Source organism: Etheostoma cragini, chromosome 23, assembly GCF_013103735.1.
Source record: "Etheostoma cragini isolate CJK2018 chromosome 23, CSU_Ecrag_1.0, whole genome shotgun sequence".
NCBI classification, from domain to species: domain Eukaryota; kingdom Metazoa; phylum Chordata; class Actinopteri; order Perciformes; family Percidae; genus Etheostoma; species Etheostoma cragini.
Genome location: NC_048429.1, coordinates 8,943,786 through 8,960,591, shown reverse-complemented (window position 1 = coordinate 8,960,591; position 16,806 = coordinate 8,943,786). Strand labels below are relative to the sequence as shown.

The 16,806-nt window shown below is 40.0% G+C and overlaps 1 protein-coding gene across 18 annotated transcripts in view; it reads right to left on the bottom strand.

The window, feature by feature from the left end:
* LOC117938420 (ELKS/Rab6-interacting/CAST family member 1-like) overlaps positions 1 to 16,806 on the bottom strand; it is a 111,342-nt gene that overhangs the window by 21,184 nt on the left and 73,352 nt on the right. For all 18 annotated transcript variants that reach the window (XR_004655382.1, XR_004655383.1, XR_004655384.1 and 15 more), the window contains one exon: positions 9,902 to 10,049. Coding sequence is in view for 13 of the 18 variants with exons in the window: in XM_034862993.1 (XP_034718884.1) it covers positions 9,902 to 10,049 (148 nt within the window). In the remaining 5 variants the exon portion in view is untranslated. The remainder of the gene's footprint in view (positions 1 to 9,901; positions 10,050 to 16,806) is intronic.

Genomic DNA, 16,806 nt, shown 5'->3' with positions numbered 1-16,806 from the left:
CACACACACACACACACACACACACACACACACACACACACACACACACACACACACACACACACACACACTTTTCTCATGTTTCTTCTTTCCTCTCCCTTTCTTTTCTTCATTATAACCTCCCATCTTTATTCTCTCCTCCCTTCCTTTCTTTTCTCTTCCTTTTTTTGTAGCTCAATCTGTTTCACATGTTACAGTTATACTACAAGCTTTACAGGCTTGTAGGCCTGGAAAGAGCGAGGGAGTGAGCGAAAAAGCGAGGGAGGGAGTCGGTCCAAATCTGTCAGTCTTGTACAAACTAAATCCCCTTAGCCTCTCACTGAGCCCTGCAAGGAACAGGGGCTTAAGCAAGCCAGACTTGTGTGTGTGTGTGTGTGTGTGTGTGACAGAAACTGAAAGAAAAATGTTAATGCCAACTTTCAAATGTGTTTGTTTGAAAGCTAAATTAAGAACTGTGTTTGTGTGTGTGCGTGTGTGTGTGTGTGAGTGCGTGTGAGCAGGAGATAGTAATGCTAAAACAGTGTTTCATTCAATGTGTATTCAGGACCATATAAGCGTGTGTGTGAGTGTGTGTGTGTGTGTGTTTGTGTGTGTGTGTGTTTATGTTCATAAGTCAAGTTGAAAAGAGCCTCCCCTGGCTTGCACACACACATTATTCATTTTCTCATTTTGTTAAGACGACTTTAAAATAAACACACACATTTATTTAAATTAAATATGGAGAGTAAATCTGTCACTTCCTCTCCGCTTCACAAAGCATGTAAACTATTTATCTTCTCAACCAGTGGTTAACTAATCAGCAAAGAACACAACACAGTGAAAGAAGTACAAAGCAAAAAGTATAAAAGTAAATCTAAAAACTATTTTATTTTGAAATAAGGTCCAGTATTTCAACACAAGAAGCACAGCTCTGCATGGTGTCAAAGTTCAGCTTTCAACCTGTGCCAAAGGGTCACACAACTCCTTCACTAGTTTTTCCAGAATGAGTGGGAAATGGTATCTTCTCTTTCTACAGAAATGCGGTGCTTCTACTGTTTCAGAGCTGCTGGTGGCGTGACTAAAATCACCTTCACACAACACCTGGAGCAAAATGCTGTACACCATGTTGAGCACAAAATGCGTTGTTATACTGTGACATAACAGGGAGACCATTATGAATTTGCAAAGTCAGACAAAGTAGTCCAAAACAGCGTGGACCTACATGGTGCTCAAACCCCCTCAACTCTGAGATTAAGAGTCTCACGCTCTACCACCTGAGCTAGACAGGCTGACTGGGAAAAACTTGTGGGTCCTTGAACCAGATGTTGGGCACCAGTATTTTGTGAGGGATCAAAGACTGTGAACTTTTGAGTTTTGTGCTGTCAAGAAGTGTAGTAATATACTTAACAAGGTAATGGAAGCCATGGCCCTTTTTAACAAGACATATCAAGAAACTGTCAATTAGCAAAAAATACCTTAAGTGCATATGAATGTTGAGACTCCGTTCAAACACATGGAAGTGTGACTTGCTGGAAAGTCATTCACTTGAACACAGATATGGTAGTGAAAATAATAGGAATATTTGTAAATGTTACTTTTGAGCATGTTTTCATCCACATAAGAACAATGTTATAAAGTGGTGTCGGATATTATGAAGCTTTCCCCAGGTGAAGGCTCACTGTCCTGGGCAGAGATCAAGGGCTTTTTTCCCCTCTTTGTCCGACTTTGAGTCTTTCATCTGTGATAGTATACATTACATTCTGTCCTCAACATGGTGTACAACATGGTGTCAAGCTGTGTCCATCTATCACAGTCCAACACATCCAAGGAAAAGTAATCCAATGACTTGGATTCGCTGTAACTTCTGGCAAAGTGCAGTACATCTTTACATCCATTTTGCACACCTTGTGGATTTTATGTTCTCATAATTTTGTTTAGTATGTACATATTCAAGGAAAACTTTTTTCACACAGAAAGGAAATGTAGGAGCCAATTAGTGCTCAATCTATAAATAGTAACTAATCTTTGTCCAGACAGGTGTTCTACCCAGTAGGTAAATAGTTTTAGATCACGTTGAGACAGCTTGTCACTGCAGTGGTTTAGTTACTCATGGTTTTGGATGTTTATTTGTCTGTTGTTGGAAATATGATCGAGATTATGGGGACTAAGAAGTCAAGAGTAACACCAGTGCAGCACATCAATTGCTTAAAGCACGGCTTAGACTCTACAAGAGACATATTATCATCAAGCTATGGGGAGGAAACCTGCTGGTAAAAATCTCTGTCAGAATCGGGATTTCTCCATTTGGAGACCAGAAGCCCCTTGTAGCTCAGGAAGGAAGCAACCTTGAGTCTGGCGCCTTAGACCGCTCGGCGATCCTGACTACCGAATCGTTGAATTCAGTCTGGACTTAAACTTGAGGTTTACAGACTTATGGGTAACTTGGGAAAGGACACATCCAAAGGACTACGGGCAGAAAAAAAAACCTGGTACAATCTCTTCTTGTTTTTAATGAATGCTATTGTTTAATTGTCCCCTGTCTTGTCTAAAGAAAATGACTTACATTACACTAAGCTATTTATTATTAGCCCCTTTTACACAGCCATTTCAAGGCGGGACTGATGCGCCTTTAAGCCACCTTGCCATCTGTGTGAAAGTTATGAAGGTGGAATGGGGGGGTCAGAGTTGTTGCACCTTTAAGCTGGCAGCGGAGGAAGTCATATATCTGTAAAAGCACTGAAGTGACAACTAGTCAAAGGGACAGTGCACACAGCAGTTATTTCACTATTCCTGCTATTGTTGTTGTCTTTTAAAGGTCCTCTGACATGGTGCTTTGTGGATGCTTTCATATAGACCTTAGTGGTTTCCTAATATCATTCCAGAAATTCAGCCATGGTGCAGAATTTCAGCCACTAGAGCCAGCCCCACAATGAGCTTTCCTTAGCGCCATTTCTGAGTCTGTAGTTTTAAATGCTATTGAGGAGAAGAGAGGGGAGGCAAGGTGGAGGGTGGAGTTGTTTCTTAGATTACGTCTGGCCATGTTTTAAATAGTATCGGCGAGGTCTCAAAACCGAGAATATATTGGCGGGTGATGTTTAAATATTATGATCGTTCCCTACTGCATTTATGACTGTACGACCATTCTCTGATTGGTATGCTACAAACGTTTCCTGAATCCCACGTGAAGCTTGTCGTAAGAGGATTTCAGCCCTCATATCTGCGCAGGTTTCTACGTTAGGTTGATAAATAAGGGCCATTGGATCCGTCTTTGTCCCCTTCTTTATTTCTCCTTGTCTTAGAGCTTTCTCACTCTAAATAATCCCCAAAGTTCCTCCCTTTTCCTCTTCCTGTCTTTATCTCAGCTCTCTCATATACAGTACTTTCAATGATTAAGTCTTTCCGTCCTGTAACAAAATGTACCTAACATTGCTCCTTTGTGCCTCTTTCTTTAATGATCATGATCTTTTTTTTAGTCCCTTTCCCTTTTTTTGTAGGCAGAGTAGGTAATCCCCCCCTTCTCGCTTTCTGTCCCTCTTGACTTTTGCTTCTTAACATGCCCTTGTATCCGTGACTAATTCTCGCTCCCACTCTTTTCTACCCTCCTTGCAGCAACCTATCCTCATTTCCATATATTTCCCTTTCTTGTCTTCTCATTGTTCTGTCTTGTTTACTGGTTTCTTTTTTCTTTTTAGTTCATTTTGCTGTTGACTATGAGTTTACTTCTCGTTTGCCCCACTTTGTTCTTTTTGCCCATTTCATACTTATTTAAAAAATTGGTAACACTTTCTATGAAGCCTGTCTCTATAATGCATTATAAACAGTATCATTTGGCAATGGCTTGAATGTGACAAACGTTCATTAATATCAAAAAGTTACGCACTAAAGCTTTAATACATTATAATAATTAAAAAATGCATAATAGTCACCGCTGTAAGGCATTATATTGTGATCATAAATTACTCTAAGTTGGCATTGTTTGCTTTAACTAAAGTGAACCATTCCCCACAGTAGAATATTTAAGTTTAACATGTATCTCTTATCTGTGTAGCATTTGCTTTACTAACAGAGATGTTATTGCTTTAATCCATTTACCATGAACTACGGTGCTAACCTTATGCCACAATTTTAACTCAATAAACGTGAAGGCAATGTGATGCGGCAAACACAACTAGCAACATTAGCATAACACCGCTAGCTTACCGAGATACATGGAAGAAAAAAAAGGGACTTTCCAAGATTCCAGTTTCTTCCTCTTTAGTTTTCTCCTGCTTTCGATAATTTGATTGTGTTTTACCACCTCTCTTTTTAATGCTAACAGTCAACTGCAAATAATCTGTTATCTTTGCTTCAGTTGCTGTCTTACAAGCACGTCCTCTCCAACATGCAATCATGCAGGTGCGAGGTGATCTGTCAATCACATACAGCTAGAGGCGGGACCATTTCTCTGAATGGCTGATGACTCTCCAACCGTTCAACTGGACAAAACAACACACTTAGATACCTCGCCTATTTTAACCATTTTCTGTAACTTAGTTACACCAAATTGATTTCATATATTAGGCTACCTGTATTACAACCATGAGAAATTCACTATGATCTTGTAATAAAGTATTTCATGTCTGTGAGCAGCTCACTTAACAGGGGGTGTTGAAACGGTTTCAAGAATTACCTATAAGTTGAATAAAGTGAGTCTTTACATTATAATATTGAGATGTCCATCATCCATTTGTTCTTTACCAAAAAAAGTTTCAAATTGGAATTCAATTTTTGTTCTGACCATTTAAACATATAAATACATTTTACAAAGTTTTCTGTTTTCTTCTTGCATAGATTTAAATTTGCGATTTCACTTACTTAAAGCACCCATGACCACTTATAGGGACTTTTAATCACATTATAATGCCTTATTGCAGTAATTATTATATTATTATATTATTATATTATTATTATTATAAAAAATTATGAGAATTAATATAATGCACTATGATCCTGGAAAGAATATGGTAGTCAGAGAGTGATGAGTAGTATGATACTTTAATATTTTATGATACTCTAATTGCCCTTGGGAGAATACATCTGTGCTGTTTTGGTGTACTGTGACTCAAAAATTTGAAACAGGCAGTGCTGACCTGTGAACAGGGATCGGTCAAAGAAAGCTATCAAGTTATCTGTGTGTCATCATCCGCTTTTATTTAACCACTTCAATGCCACTTCTTTGTGTTTTGAGCAAATTATGTCAACCTATTGTTCCTTTAGCAACCAAGATAACAATCTTACTAATTGACAGTTAAGGAGCATTTAGCAAGCTTGTTACCTCCTTAATAAAACTCTTTGTTGAATGAAATGATGTATGTATAATGTAATCCTGAGAACAAGATGCTAGGGGGGGCATAGTACAGAGAAAATACAGAGACGCTCTGGGAGCTATCGAGACTGACAAGCACCTCGGAAACCCCTCGTGCTAGCCGGCATTAGCTTCTAGAACCGAATGTTTCACTAAGACTCATAGCTTCATGTTTCGCCATGTTATTGTGTGGTATGACTGGCCCTCAACACTCTCCTTCAATCGTTCTCTATTCTCTCGTCTGTCCTCATCCATATTTAATGCTGTTCAAACCACAACACAAAATCCCTAAAACCATGCACTGGAGGAGAGTAAAGACAAAAAGGAGGTGGGAAACAAAGGAAGAAAAAAGAAAAGGAGGAGGAAGACATGACCAAAGAGCAGAGAAAGTAAAAGTGAGGCGAAAAGAAAGAGAGGAGAACACAGAAAAAAAAAGTGTGGCCAGGTTAGCTCAGTTGGTAGAGCAGGCGCACACATAAAGAGGAGGTCTACTCCTCGACGCAGTGGCTGCGGGATTGACTTCAGCCTGCGGCCCTTTGCTGCATGTCATTCCCCCTCTCTCTCCCCTTTCATGTCTTCATCTGTCCTATGGAAATAAAGGCCTAAAATGCCCGAAAAAATTATCTTAAAAAAGGAGAAATGAACACACCCCTTGCAGGCCATTCTTTACATCTTCCCATTTTCTTTAATTGTCAAGAATGCTGACATCAGCTCAGCTGTTTCTGTGCCAACTGTCTCTTTCTCACTTAATCTAATCATCACACCAATTATTTCACTTCTCCTCCATCACTGTTCCCTTCTTCCTCTTCTCCCCTTCATCTATCCTCCTTGCGGCTCTGCTGAAACCCGCTGACAACGGACAGAATGAGAAACCAATGAACACGGAATGAAGTGGAGGGAGGGGGACGCTGAGGCATGCTTAGAAGGAAGTGATTTCATTGTGATAAGGCTCTGGGGAATATTAGATTAGATTATTGTTTCGTCTTTCCCTCCAGTGGTGAAAGGAGAGCCTTTGTTGATATCTCTGCAATTATCAAGAATGAAAAGTTGCTGAGTCATAGACAAGAACAATTTCATCATGATAAAAAATTAGTTGTTGATAAGTGGAAAATTACAAATGACAATGTAAAGTGACTGCGTTGAGCACTAAGGGGAATTATTTCATTCAGATAAGTCTCTGCGCAGTAATAAACTAGATTAGACCCACATTCTTTCATTTTAGACAGTAACAGGGGACGTCCTGGTAATCATCAACAAATAAGAACAAACAGGTAAGTGTGTAAAGAGTGAGACAAATAAATAAAATCCCCATGACACTACAAGAAAACACTACAAAATTCTGGTATTAAGTGTGTATTTAAGACATTTCAGACTTTAATGCAAATGTATATAGTCTGTAACTTATTGATAACTGATAATCATTTCAGACTCCTGTTATGAATACCAAAAATATCCCTTCACAGCTACAGTTACTTCTAAATTAAAGCCACATATTCCATGTTACATATTCATCCACTCACAGATTCCAAAGTTTCAAAGGTTAAAGTCGCTTAAGGTGTTGGCTCCACAAAGTCTGGTTATGTTTTAGTGTAGAGGTGATTTAAACATATTTTTTACACTTTTTTGAATCAGTAATTTATTGCTAGTTTACTGTTTCCTGTCATTTTTAAATTTAAATTTAAATTTTTTTTTAAGTTTCTGCAATTTCTGCTGTGGGTTAGGTAAAAAGGCCAAGGCCACGGCCTCACATACGCCACTGTTAAAGTTAACCACGTGTTTCTTGCACGGACAGATGGTGGTATATTCCTTGCCTTCCCCCTCTTCTTCCTCTTGTTCCATTTCATAAAATATTTCAATACCCCCTCTTCTCCTTGCTTTCACACACACTCATCACCACAACTTCTTTCTTGCTTTCTCTCATGGCATTTCCCATACTGCTGAAGAAAAATTCAAATGAGAATAAAAGTAAAAAGGAAGGAGACTGTGAGAAAGGTAGGAGAAGAAGAAGAGTGAAGAGAGCTGAGGTCAACTTGATCTACAGCCTCCCGACTACACTGCAGCTGGGGGTCAAAGGGCAAAACACAAGAGGCACTTTCAGGGACACACATACTTTATATTCTTTAACACACACAGGTGTGTTTTATGTATGTGGTGTAAGTAAGTGCACATTTACAGATCCAGCTATCTTGTGGCCCTCCGTGACTAAATGTGGTTATGTTTGCTATTTCATAAGCGTTCTAATACTCTGATGCTTTTCTTGATATAAAGTCTGGTGTACAATTTTCCTCTTATAATATGGTCTGCTGGCTACGGGTTATTTGGCAGTAGTTTGCAAATCTTTGAAAATACAAATATTTAGTACATCTCTGATTAAAAAGGAAAAAGAATTTTAATTATTTGGGCTGATTATACACTTTGATCTGTTCCTCTAAATTTAGCCTGCATTGGAGCAGGGTACTGTAGCTGTGCAGCATAGGCTTTATTGGTGTTTAGAACACAATAACAGGCATAAGATGTCAGCGGCATTTCAGCACTAGTAAAGCATCCATCCAGTGAAAGAAACACTGACTCAGACCGATCGAGTGAAAAAACACTCCTGAGAAACACATCGCCAGGCACCTTTTATTACGTGACATTACCTTGCAAATATAAAAGTACTGCTTTCTATTTCCACTTGCAATACTTGTCTTTATGGCAACGAGAACTCACTTTCATCACTGATTTATAGTCATTTATTACTGCATACATACCGCAACTTTGTCACTGTCCATCTGTCAGACAGGTTATCGGAGGCAAAGTGTGTGCATATGTCACTCTCAAGGAGCGAGCTAAAAATACTACACCATTCTCAGTTTACTAAATGTTAACATTGCAAACACATGCACACACGTGCACAAACGCACATGGGAATGTTGAGGATGTCTCGGCTATGATCCATCATTTAGAGGCTGAAAAATTATGACACCACAGAGAGAAATAGCGAGAAAGAGAGACAGACAGAGAGAGACACCAAGAGGGAAGAAAAACTGCTCTCTCTCTCTCTCAAACACACACACATACACACACACACAGCAGTAGCAGCAGATGCTAGCGTCTCTGTGTTGTCAGTAACAACCTCAGAGACCCTGAGTGACGGCGGGATAAGGGAGGAAAAGAGAGTGATGCATGTTATAATGTATTCATTTGACACACCTCCGGTTTTTCTCTTAAACACCAATTCAAACACTCTTTGACACAAACAGACACCTGCATATGATTTTTCTCTCTCTTGTGAGTCTATCATATTGAATCCTTTTTTATCTTATTTAATCCACTGAGTGATGTTTTGGCAATATTCAACTAAATATTCAACTTTTGCAACAAAAGAATTGTTACATCTTATCTGTTAGAGCAGTTTGGAGAAAGACAACTCCATTAATATTATTTGAACAGCAGTTTTGTTTCACAGTCTGTGAATCAAGTGCAAAACAAGTGAAAACAAAGCTCCTCAACCTTGGTTGTTTTTATATATCAGGTGCCATTATTATATGTGTATTTGGTGGTTGGTGCGGTGTGTGTGCGAGTGTGTGTGTGTGTGTGTGTGTATGTGTGTGACTGTTCACATGTGCAAAAATAAAAATGTATGCAGCTGAGTGGGTTAGCGGTTCAACACACAGTCCCATATGTTCAAAGCAGCTACGGTATTGGTATGAGCTGAATACATGTGTATAAATAATAATTGGTGTACATGTACAGCCAACAGGAGGACGGTTAAGCACTGAAGACTCTTGACTTTCTTAATATGCATCAAATTATTTGTTAAAGTTGATCTAGGACAATCTGCTGTTGTACTCTAATATATCCTAAATTTTAAGCATCAGATATAATGGCTCATGGGGGAATCAAATAAAAAAACAAAAACAAGGAGAAACAGATATGGACAGAAAGCAAGAAGAAAGTAGAGACAGGTGACCAGTGAAGAAGAAATCCACCAATTTTCCAGTAGGCTCATCCCCTACGGGGTTGGTTAATTCACTAGACCCACGAGAAACTACTTACTGTGTGTGAGTGTATTTTTGAGTGTGTGAATAGAGCCCTGAGTGGAACCACAGCAGCATTTGGTCATGTTTATATCCTTGTTGTTGGCCTGGGTGAGTGTGTACATATCAGAGGGTGTGTGTGTGTGTGTGTGTGTGTGTGTGTGTGTGTGTGTGTGCGCGCGCTCTGGCAAGGTGTATTCATACCAGCAAAGTGCCATATGGAGGTTGTGTGTGTTAGTGTGTGTATCTGCGGACAGAACATATAAATATATACAAATTTAAATGAAAGTTTTGTCACCGGAGACTTGTAGAACTGTGTGTGTGTTTGTTTGTGTGTGGTGAGTGTGTGGGAGGGGTAGGTTAATCCTAAATGTACCCTTGGTGGTCAGAGGAGTGTGGTCCCCACGTCATTGCCACCTCACCTGTGCTCCATTTCTTCCTTTTCCTCCTCTCCACACTTTTTCCTCTCCATCTCTTTTCCTCTCATTTAAATCACTGACCAAAAAGCCTTCCTGGTGTCCACAAAGTATGTGCGTTAGTGTGTGCACAGTGATCCTACCTGCTGTTTGAGCTGATGAACCAGACCATCCTTCTCCCTCTTCAGAGCTGCCACCTCCTCCTGGGTTTTCTTCTTCTTGGATGAGGAGAGTTCCAGCAGGGCAATGTTGGCATCTTTTTCACTTATGGCTGCCAGCAGCGCCTCTTGTCTGTACGGACAACAATCATACATTTTGTTAGCAATACTAGAAAGAAACTGAATTAATTTGGTTTAAAGCCATGCTTGGTGATATTGCACGTTGATGACATTAATTGCAGTCAGAGAATTTCACAACTTTTGAGACTGATTTTTCTTCTGGTGAAGGCAGTTTTACCTAAAGAGACAACCAAAAGACAAAGAAACAACAACAACAACACTTTAACTATTCATCAACAATCTTTTCTTGAAATCTGCTTAATGTTTCTGCAGATTATCCAGAGCAAAAGGAAGACACTCATGTTACATTTCTAAATGGGACTTGACCACTTTATGAACACCATGAACATATGGAGACAGAAATCCCAAAAATGGATATCTCAAATTCTGGACACAAAAGAAACCAAAACTATCTCCACTGCCAGATACTAATTTGGGTGTACCTTAATAGTATGGTGAACCCACGGTATGTCATCGAGTGGAAGGAAGTCCTTTTAATTGGGATGCACTTTGTGATTTAGGAAGTTAAAATTTATGTATTTTTGCAAAAATATAGTTCTCCCTAGTGCTTAAGTATGACGCATACCATGCAATCAAAATATTTCCAGTTTGTTTATAGTGAGGATATTTATGGCAAATGTTCACTTATTCTCCCTTATTTCTCTTCACACCATCTACTATACAAAATTAGCAATTCATAACTTTACCTTAATCTTTAACTGTATAAATACACATACTGTATATAAATGACTCTCACTTTCTGTTTTAATATAGGTATTACTGTAAGTCTCTGTCTGTCTTTTCAGCCCTCTTGTCTATCTCTATCTCTTCCCCCCCGCCTGGATGGTCGGGCTAACAGATGCATTCCATGTGGTCCGGGAAGCAACAAGCCGCATCCCATCCATCCCATCAGCCACAGATCTGGCTGGGCAGCCTGCATGGACACCCAAGGTTCAGAATTCTCGGAATACTGTCTGTTTCCGGGGAGAATCTAACTCACAACGGGTTTTCCACAATCCCACAGGGCTCAAAGATTAGCCACACGCAATCACACGTGCACACAAACACACACAAAGATGCAAGTTTGTAACATACGAAAGAACAAATAAATTCCCTTCAGTTTCTAGATCAACTAAAAAATGCTCAATAAATAGAGTAAGAACAAATGAGGGAATATTTCCAATCAGCATAAGCATGTAGATGGACACAGGCAGAGACATATTTCATTTACACACCATTTTTTTGGTTCCCTTTCTCTCTTTACTTAAAACACAATTACATGGTTTATCTTTCACTCTCACACATACACACACACACACACACACACACACACACACACACACACACACACACACACACACACACACACACACACACACACACACACACACACACAACACACACACACACAGTGGTGCAATGAGAATGCAGTGATGGTGTCTAAATGAAGACAAATCACATGTTTGGACAGTGTGAAGAACCCGAGATTCCTTGGTCAGCCTCACTGACCACACTGTCACTGTACAAGTGTCCCATCATGCATCTGGCCTGAAGCAAAACTGTATACACAGAAACACAGACACACAGGCACACACAAACTAGTCTTGTTAAAGCTAACAGTGCATCTAGTTTTATACCATATCTGAGAGTTACCTGCCAGCACATGAAGCTTATAAACCCTGGTGATAAAATGATATTTATTCCAGATGCGCTCGTCCCATTTTGGGCCTCTCTATGGCTCTCTCTTCGTCTCGGTCTAACACACATACACACACTTCAAACACTCTCTGCTTGGCCTTCTCAGCTTGCTTATGACAAGAGCTGGTTGTGGCTACTGCTGTTACTGTGATCATTAAAATCTGTTTCAAGTGCAGTCCTCTTAAGTTAAATCTTTAGATAATTCTACCATCAGAGGGCACTTAAAAAGATAGTATGCTCTCAGCTCTGCTGGCAATGTGTCCCTACTATTGAAACATACAAAGACAATGCAGCCAGCACTGTGAGGAGGAAAGGCTCCCAGTGGATACACAGCCTTAGATCTGTAACTTCCCTTTCAAGTCTTTCCTTTCTGCAGCAATAGAGAGGGCACAGTAGGATAAAGGAATGTCTACCAACAGTAAGCACAGAGTAAAAGCTTATTAAAGGGCAACACCTGTTGTTTTAGATGTTGAGGCATTTTTGCCCGACACATCAGTGGTTATTTGTCAACTGTGTGTGGAGTGGCATGACATGTTTTGCTGGATTTTCTGTTCTTTGACTGTTCAGCCATGGCATCTGCTGTAGCTAGTAAGGGCTCCATAAAAAATGTACATGATTATGTGGCAAAAAAGTTGCCAGAAGAGCAGATGCACTTTCATACTGGACGATTCTGCAAAACCCCAGTTATTATCATTTTACATGTTTTTATTTTTTTATAAATATAATATCTGTGCATAACAACTATAACAGGAAAATATCCTGGTTGACAAAACTGTGGTTAAGATATAGTTGATGTTAAGCAACTAAAACACTTAGGTTTGGAGAAAGATTGGGATTATGATAACCAAAAAGCTAACATTCATTTTATGTCTGGTGAGTAGTAAAACGTTCATGAATTTAAATGAACATTTCACAGGCTATTCAAAATTTAATAAGTTTCGATTTACATTGTATTTTCCTCCCACTTCTTTTAGGCTCTCTCTCTCTCATCTATTCACTCTCGGTATCTCTCGCCCACCATGCATTTCTAATCTCTTTCTCTTTACCTCTTCCCCCCCATCCTTCGTCACACGTTCTAACTCTCCACCTCTCTCTCTCTCCATCTAAAAAGAAGACAGGAGGCATTCTTTCCGTCTGTTGGCGGGTATGTGCCATGATGTCATCGCCATGGCGACAAGGCAGACAGTAAGCAGATACACACAAATGCACCAGGCACCTGAACCCAACCTCTCTCTCTCTCTCTCTCTCTCTCTCTCTCTCTCTCACACACACACACACACACACACACACACACACACACACACAAAGTCCCTAACCACTTAAGGCCCCTCACTTTATCGGAAACACTAATGCCTGGTCTTAGATCACTCACATATTTACACACACACACACGCACACACACACACACACACACACACACACACACACACACACACACACACACACACACACACACACACACACACACACACACACACACACACACACCTCCATGCTTCCATGCTCCGTTATCTCTTTCATGCTGTCACCCTCCACTGCAATCTACAGTGTGTGTGTGTGAGTGTGTGTGTCGTGACAGATGTATGTCTGTGTATGACAGCAAGTATTTCTGTAGGTGTGTATATGCTAAGGATGTATTTCAGTGTGTGTGAATGTTCACAAGTTGTCTGTGTATTCAAGGCTTTTTTCCTCAGTGTGTGTGTGTTTGTGTGTGTGTGTGTCTCCCTGTGTTTGTGTGTGTAAAGTAGATTCAGTCCAGTGTGACATTAGCCAGTCTCCGTCTAAGACAAACACAGAGCTATTTTAGAAATAATCCCCTCTCTCTGCTCTCTGTTTCCATCTGAACAAAGCAGCTCTCCATTGTTTTGTGTGAAACTGTCTGCTCTGGTTACACAGGAGGCTCCTTGTAGGATGCCAGAGTTTACTCTTTAACCCCTGTAGGACGGGCTGCGTGTCAAGCTTGACCTCATTTCTTTGTAGGGAGGTTTCCCTCTACATGCTTGTCTTCAGAGAACCTGATGCAAGATTTTTTATTGCTACCTGGACTTTAAGGACGGGTTTTTCCTAAACATACTCCACCCTTACTCACCAATTTCAAGAAACTGAAGGAGTTTTGAGGCGAGTGAAATCAGCAGACGCAGCCGGCGGGCGACAAAGGATTTAGAAAAATGTGATAATCATATTTACTGTAAACATGTGTGCTATGCGCTTTGGTTTAGAAGGTTAGGGTTAGACTAAACGGGTCAAAAATAAAGTCACAGAGCAAATTCAGGCTATTTCAGCCCAGGACCTGAAATTAGCCTTAATTATTGAATTATGCAGCAGTTGTATGTTATCTACCCTCCTTTATGCCATTAGATACAAACAAGACAGGTCTAAGATGCTTGACTGGAAAATCAAATAACTTACTATTGTGTATTGTGATTTTAATAATTTAGTTACATTTCTTGGTTCCAGCAGCTAAAATATAATACGGTGTATTCTATCTATCTATCTATCTATCTATCTATCTATCTATCTATCTATCTATCTATCTATCTATCTATCAATCTATCTATTTTTGTAGATTTTGGCTCATAGTTAAACAGTTTTGACTTAGCAGAAATGTTTGACAATTTCCCATTTGAAAATTGTGGTAAAACTGTATAATCCTGAATTCTGTCCACAGTCTTCACTGTGAGAAATGGAGAGAAAAAATTGGCTGGAATATTTTTGAATAACTGGGTTTTAGAGAGAAGAGAATGGAGGTGAGATAAGAAGAACAAGATACAGGAGGGCACAGCTGGCTCTCAGTGGTAGCTGAGGCAGTGCGCACACAGACAGACAGACAGACAGACACACACACACACACACACAGGCAAACACACACATTTACACATGCAGTTTTAAGATGCAGACAATAGGACATTTTATCAAAATTAGTGCAAAAGCAACAATTATGTCAACAAAACTTAACAGCAGCAAAAATATAACTGATGGATCTCAGCAACAACATGAAAATTCCCTTATCTCTTTCTCTCTCCCTTTCACACACGCACACACACGCACGCACCAACTACCAGTTTAGTTTCTGAGTGTCCAGACAGGGGCCCTGCAGAGTAGTATTCCTCTCCCAGCTGACATCCTCTGTCTTGGGGCAGACAGCCAGTGAGCACTGGGCCCCCTGTTCATATCTGCTCTGAGCTGACTCTCTCTCACTCACTTGTTCTATCTCTCCTCTCTCTCAGTCAAAAATAAAGTCAGAACTAAGAAAGAAAAAAAAAAGCTGGAGGCTCTCTTAAAGTTTTATATGATGACTTTGAACATGCACGCACACACTCACGCACACTCACCCACTGACTCACTCTCCCTCTCTCTCTCTCACACACAGGGCTGTCAATCGATTAAAAAATGTAATTAAGTTAATCACAGTCATGGGCCATGATTAATCTTGATTTATTGCAAATTTCAAATTAAATCTAAACATGCAGTGTTGAATGATAAAGGCATGAAAGAAACACATTTTTTAAACATTGTTTAAACATTTACATTTATTAAACAAATGTTCAATAACAAAATGTTGAGGCATTTGTTGAGGCATCTATTTAAACTGCAGACATATTTAGCAGTAACCATCTGTTACAAAGTAATATCTGCTACGAGGTCACCAAGTACACAAAGTACATTTTTGCAATATGTGCCAGCGTACCATATGCACCTGCTTGTGACAACTACCACTGTAGTGAACTTGTTTCCATGCTGACACAGGCCTCTGCCTTGTACATTTCTATAGGTTTATCTGTGGACAGTACCTCCTCATCGGATTCTGTCTCTGATCCAATCAGTAGGAGGGCCATCTTCTTCTTTGGTGGCTCTGACTCCACTTTTTCTCCAGAGGCCTGTGGTGCAGGTTCACCAACCTTCAGCTCTCTGCTCTGGACAAGGTCCTTGAACCTAGGCTCTAGACAGGTTGCTACCCTTAACCACCACAGGTTTGAGTTCCCCTTCCGCACAGAGCACGCTATGTAGGCAGGGTCAACATCAGAGACCACTGTTGTACGCAGGAAATGACATGACTAAAATGCTTAAAACACTGTCAAATCCGCAGTCCCATAAAGCCACAGCAATCACCCTTTGTATCATGTGCGCTACACATGACAATGCTCAAATGGTACACTCCTTGCAGCATCAATCATATTCTTCATATAAATTGCCTTTGTTCTGGTTTTAACATGCCAAAAGTGAATGCTTGCAGCTGCCAGTTGTCATCTATAGGTGTGCTGTTACACCGATGTAGTTATAGTTACCTATTGATATCCAGTGGTCTCCAGTAAGTGCAATAAAAGTACTTTCTGTCAACTGCCTCACTTTTGTAGCTTTTTCAGCGTTGTACAGTTCATGTTGTCTTGTAACAATAGTTCCCCAAGGCGCCTGGTTAGCTCACTTGGTAAAGCTGACACCCATGTGTTGAGGTTTGCTCCTCGACACAGAGGCCGCAGGTTCAGCTCCGACCTGCCTAGCGTCTTTGCAAACATCCGCAAAAATGTGGTTCACCCGAAGAAGGTACTTCAAACTTGATGTGCTTTGGTTGGACGGCAGTTCATCAATGCAATAAGTGCATTCAACAATCAAAACGTCCATCTAGAAGCTTTTTAATAACACGACTTACCGTTCAAGGGCACCATAACCTCTGTCGTTTTTACTTGAGTTTGCAAAGCCACACGTACTGTATCCATCGTAACCATCCGTGTTAGATTAACCACATGGGTTAACAGCCCTAATATATATATATATATATATATATATATATATATATATAAAAATACATACTACTTTTCCCTTTATTTTTAGATATCTCGCACACACACGCACACAGACACGTACACACACATTCTGGTTTATGGCTCTACAAGTGACAACAGTGGATATGAACGCACACATCAGAGCAGGTTTTATTAAACATTTGTTGATGCTAGCCTGCCATGTGTGAAGCATCAAAGCAAAGAAGACCAATAAAGCCTTGGTTTTATTGCTGCTCTCTCTCCTGCAAAAGTGACAACAGAGTTTCACTTCACTAGGTTATAAAAGATATT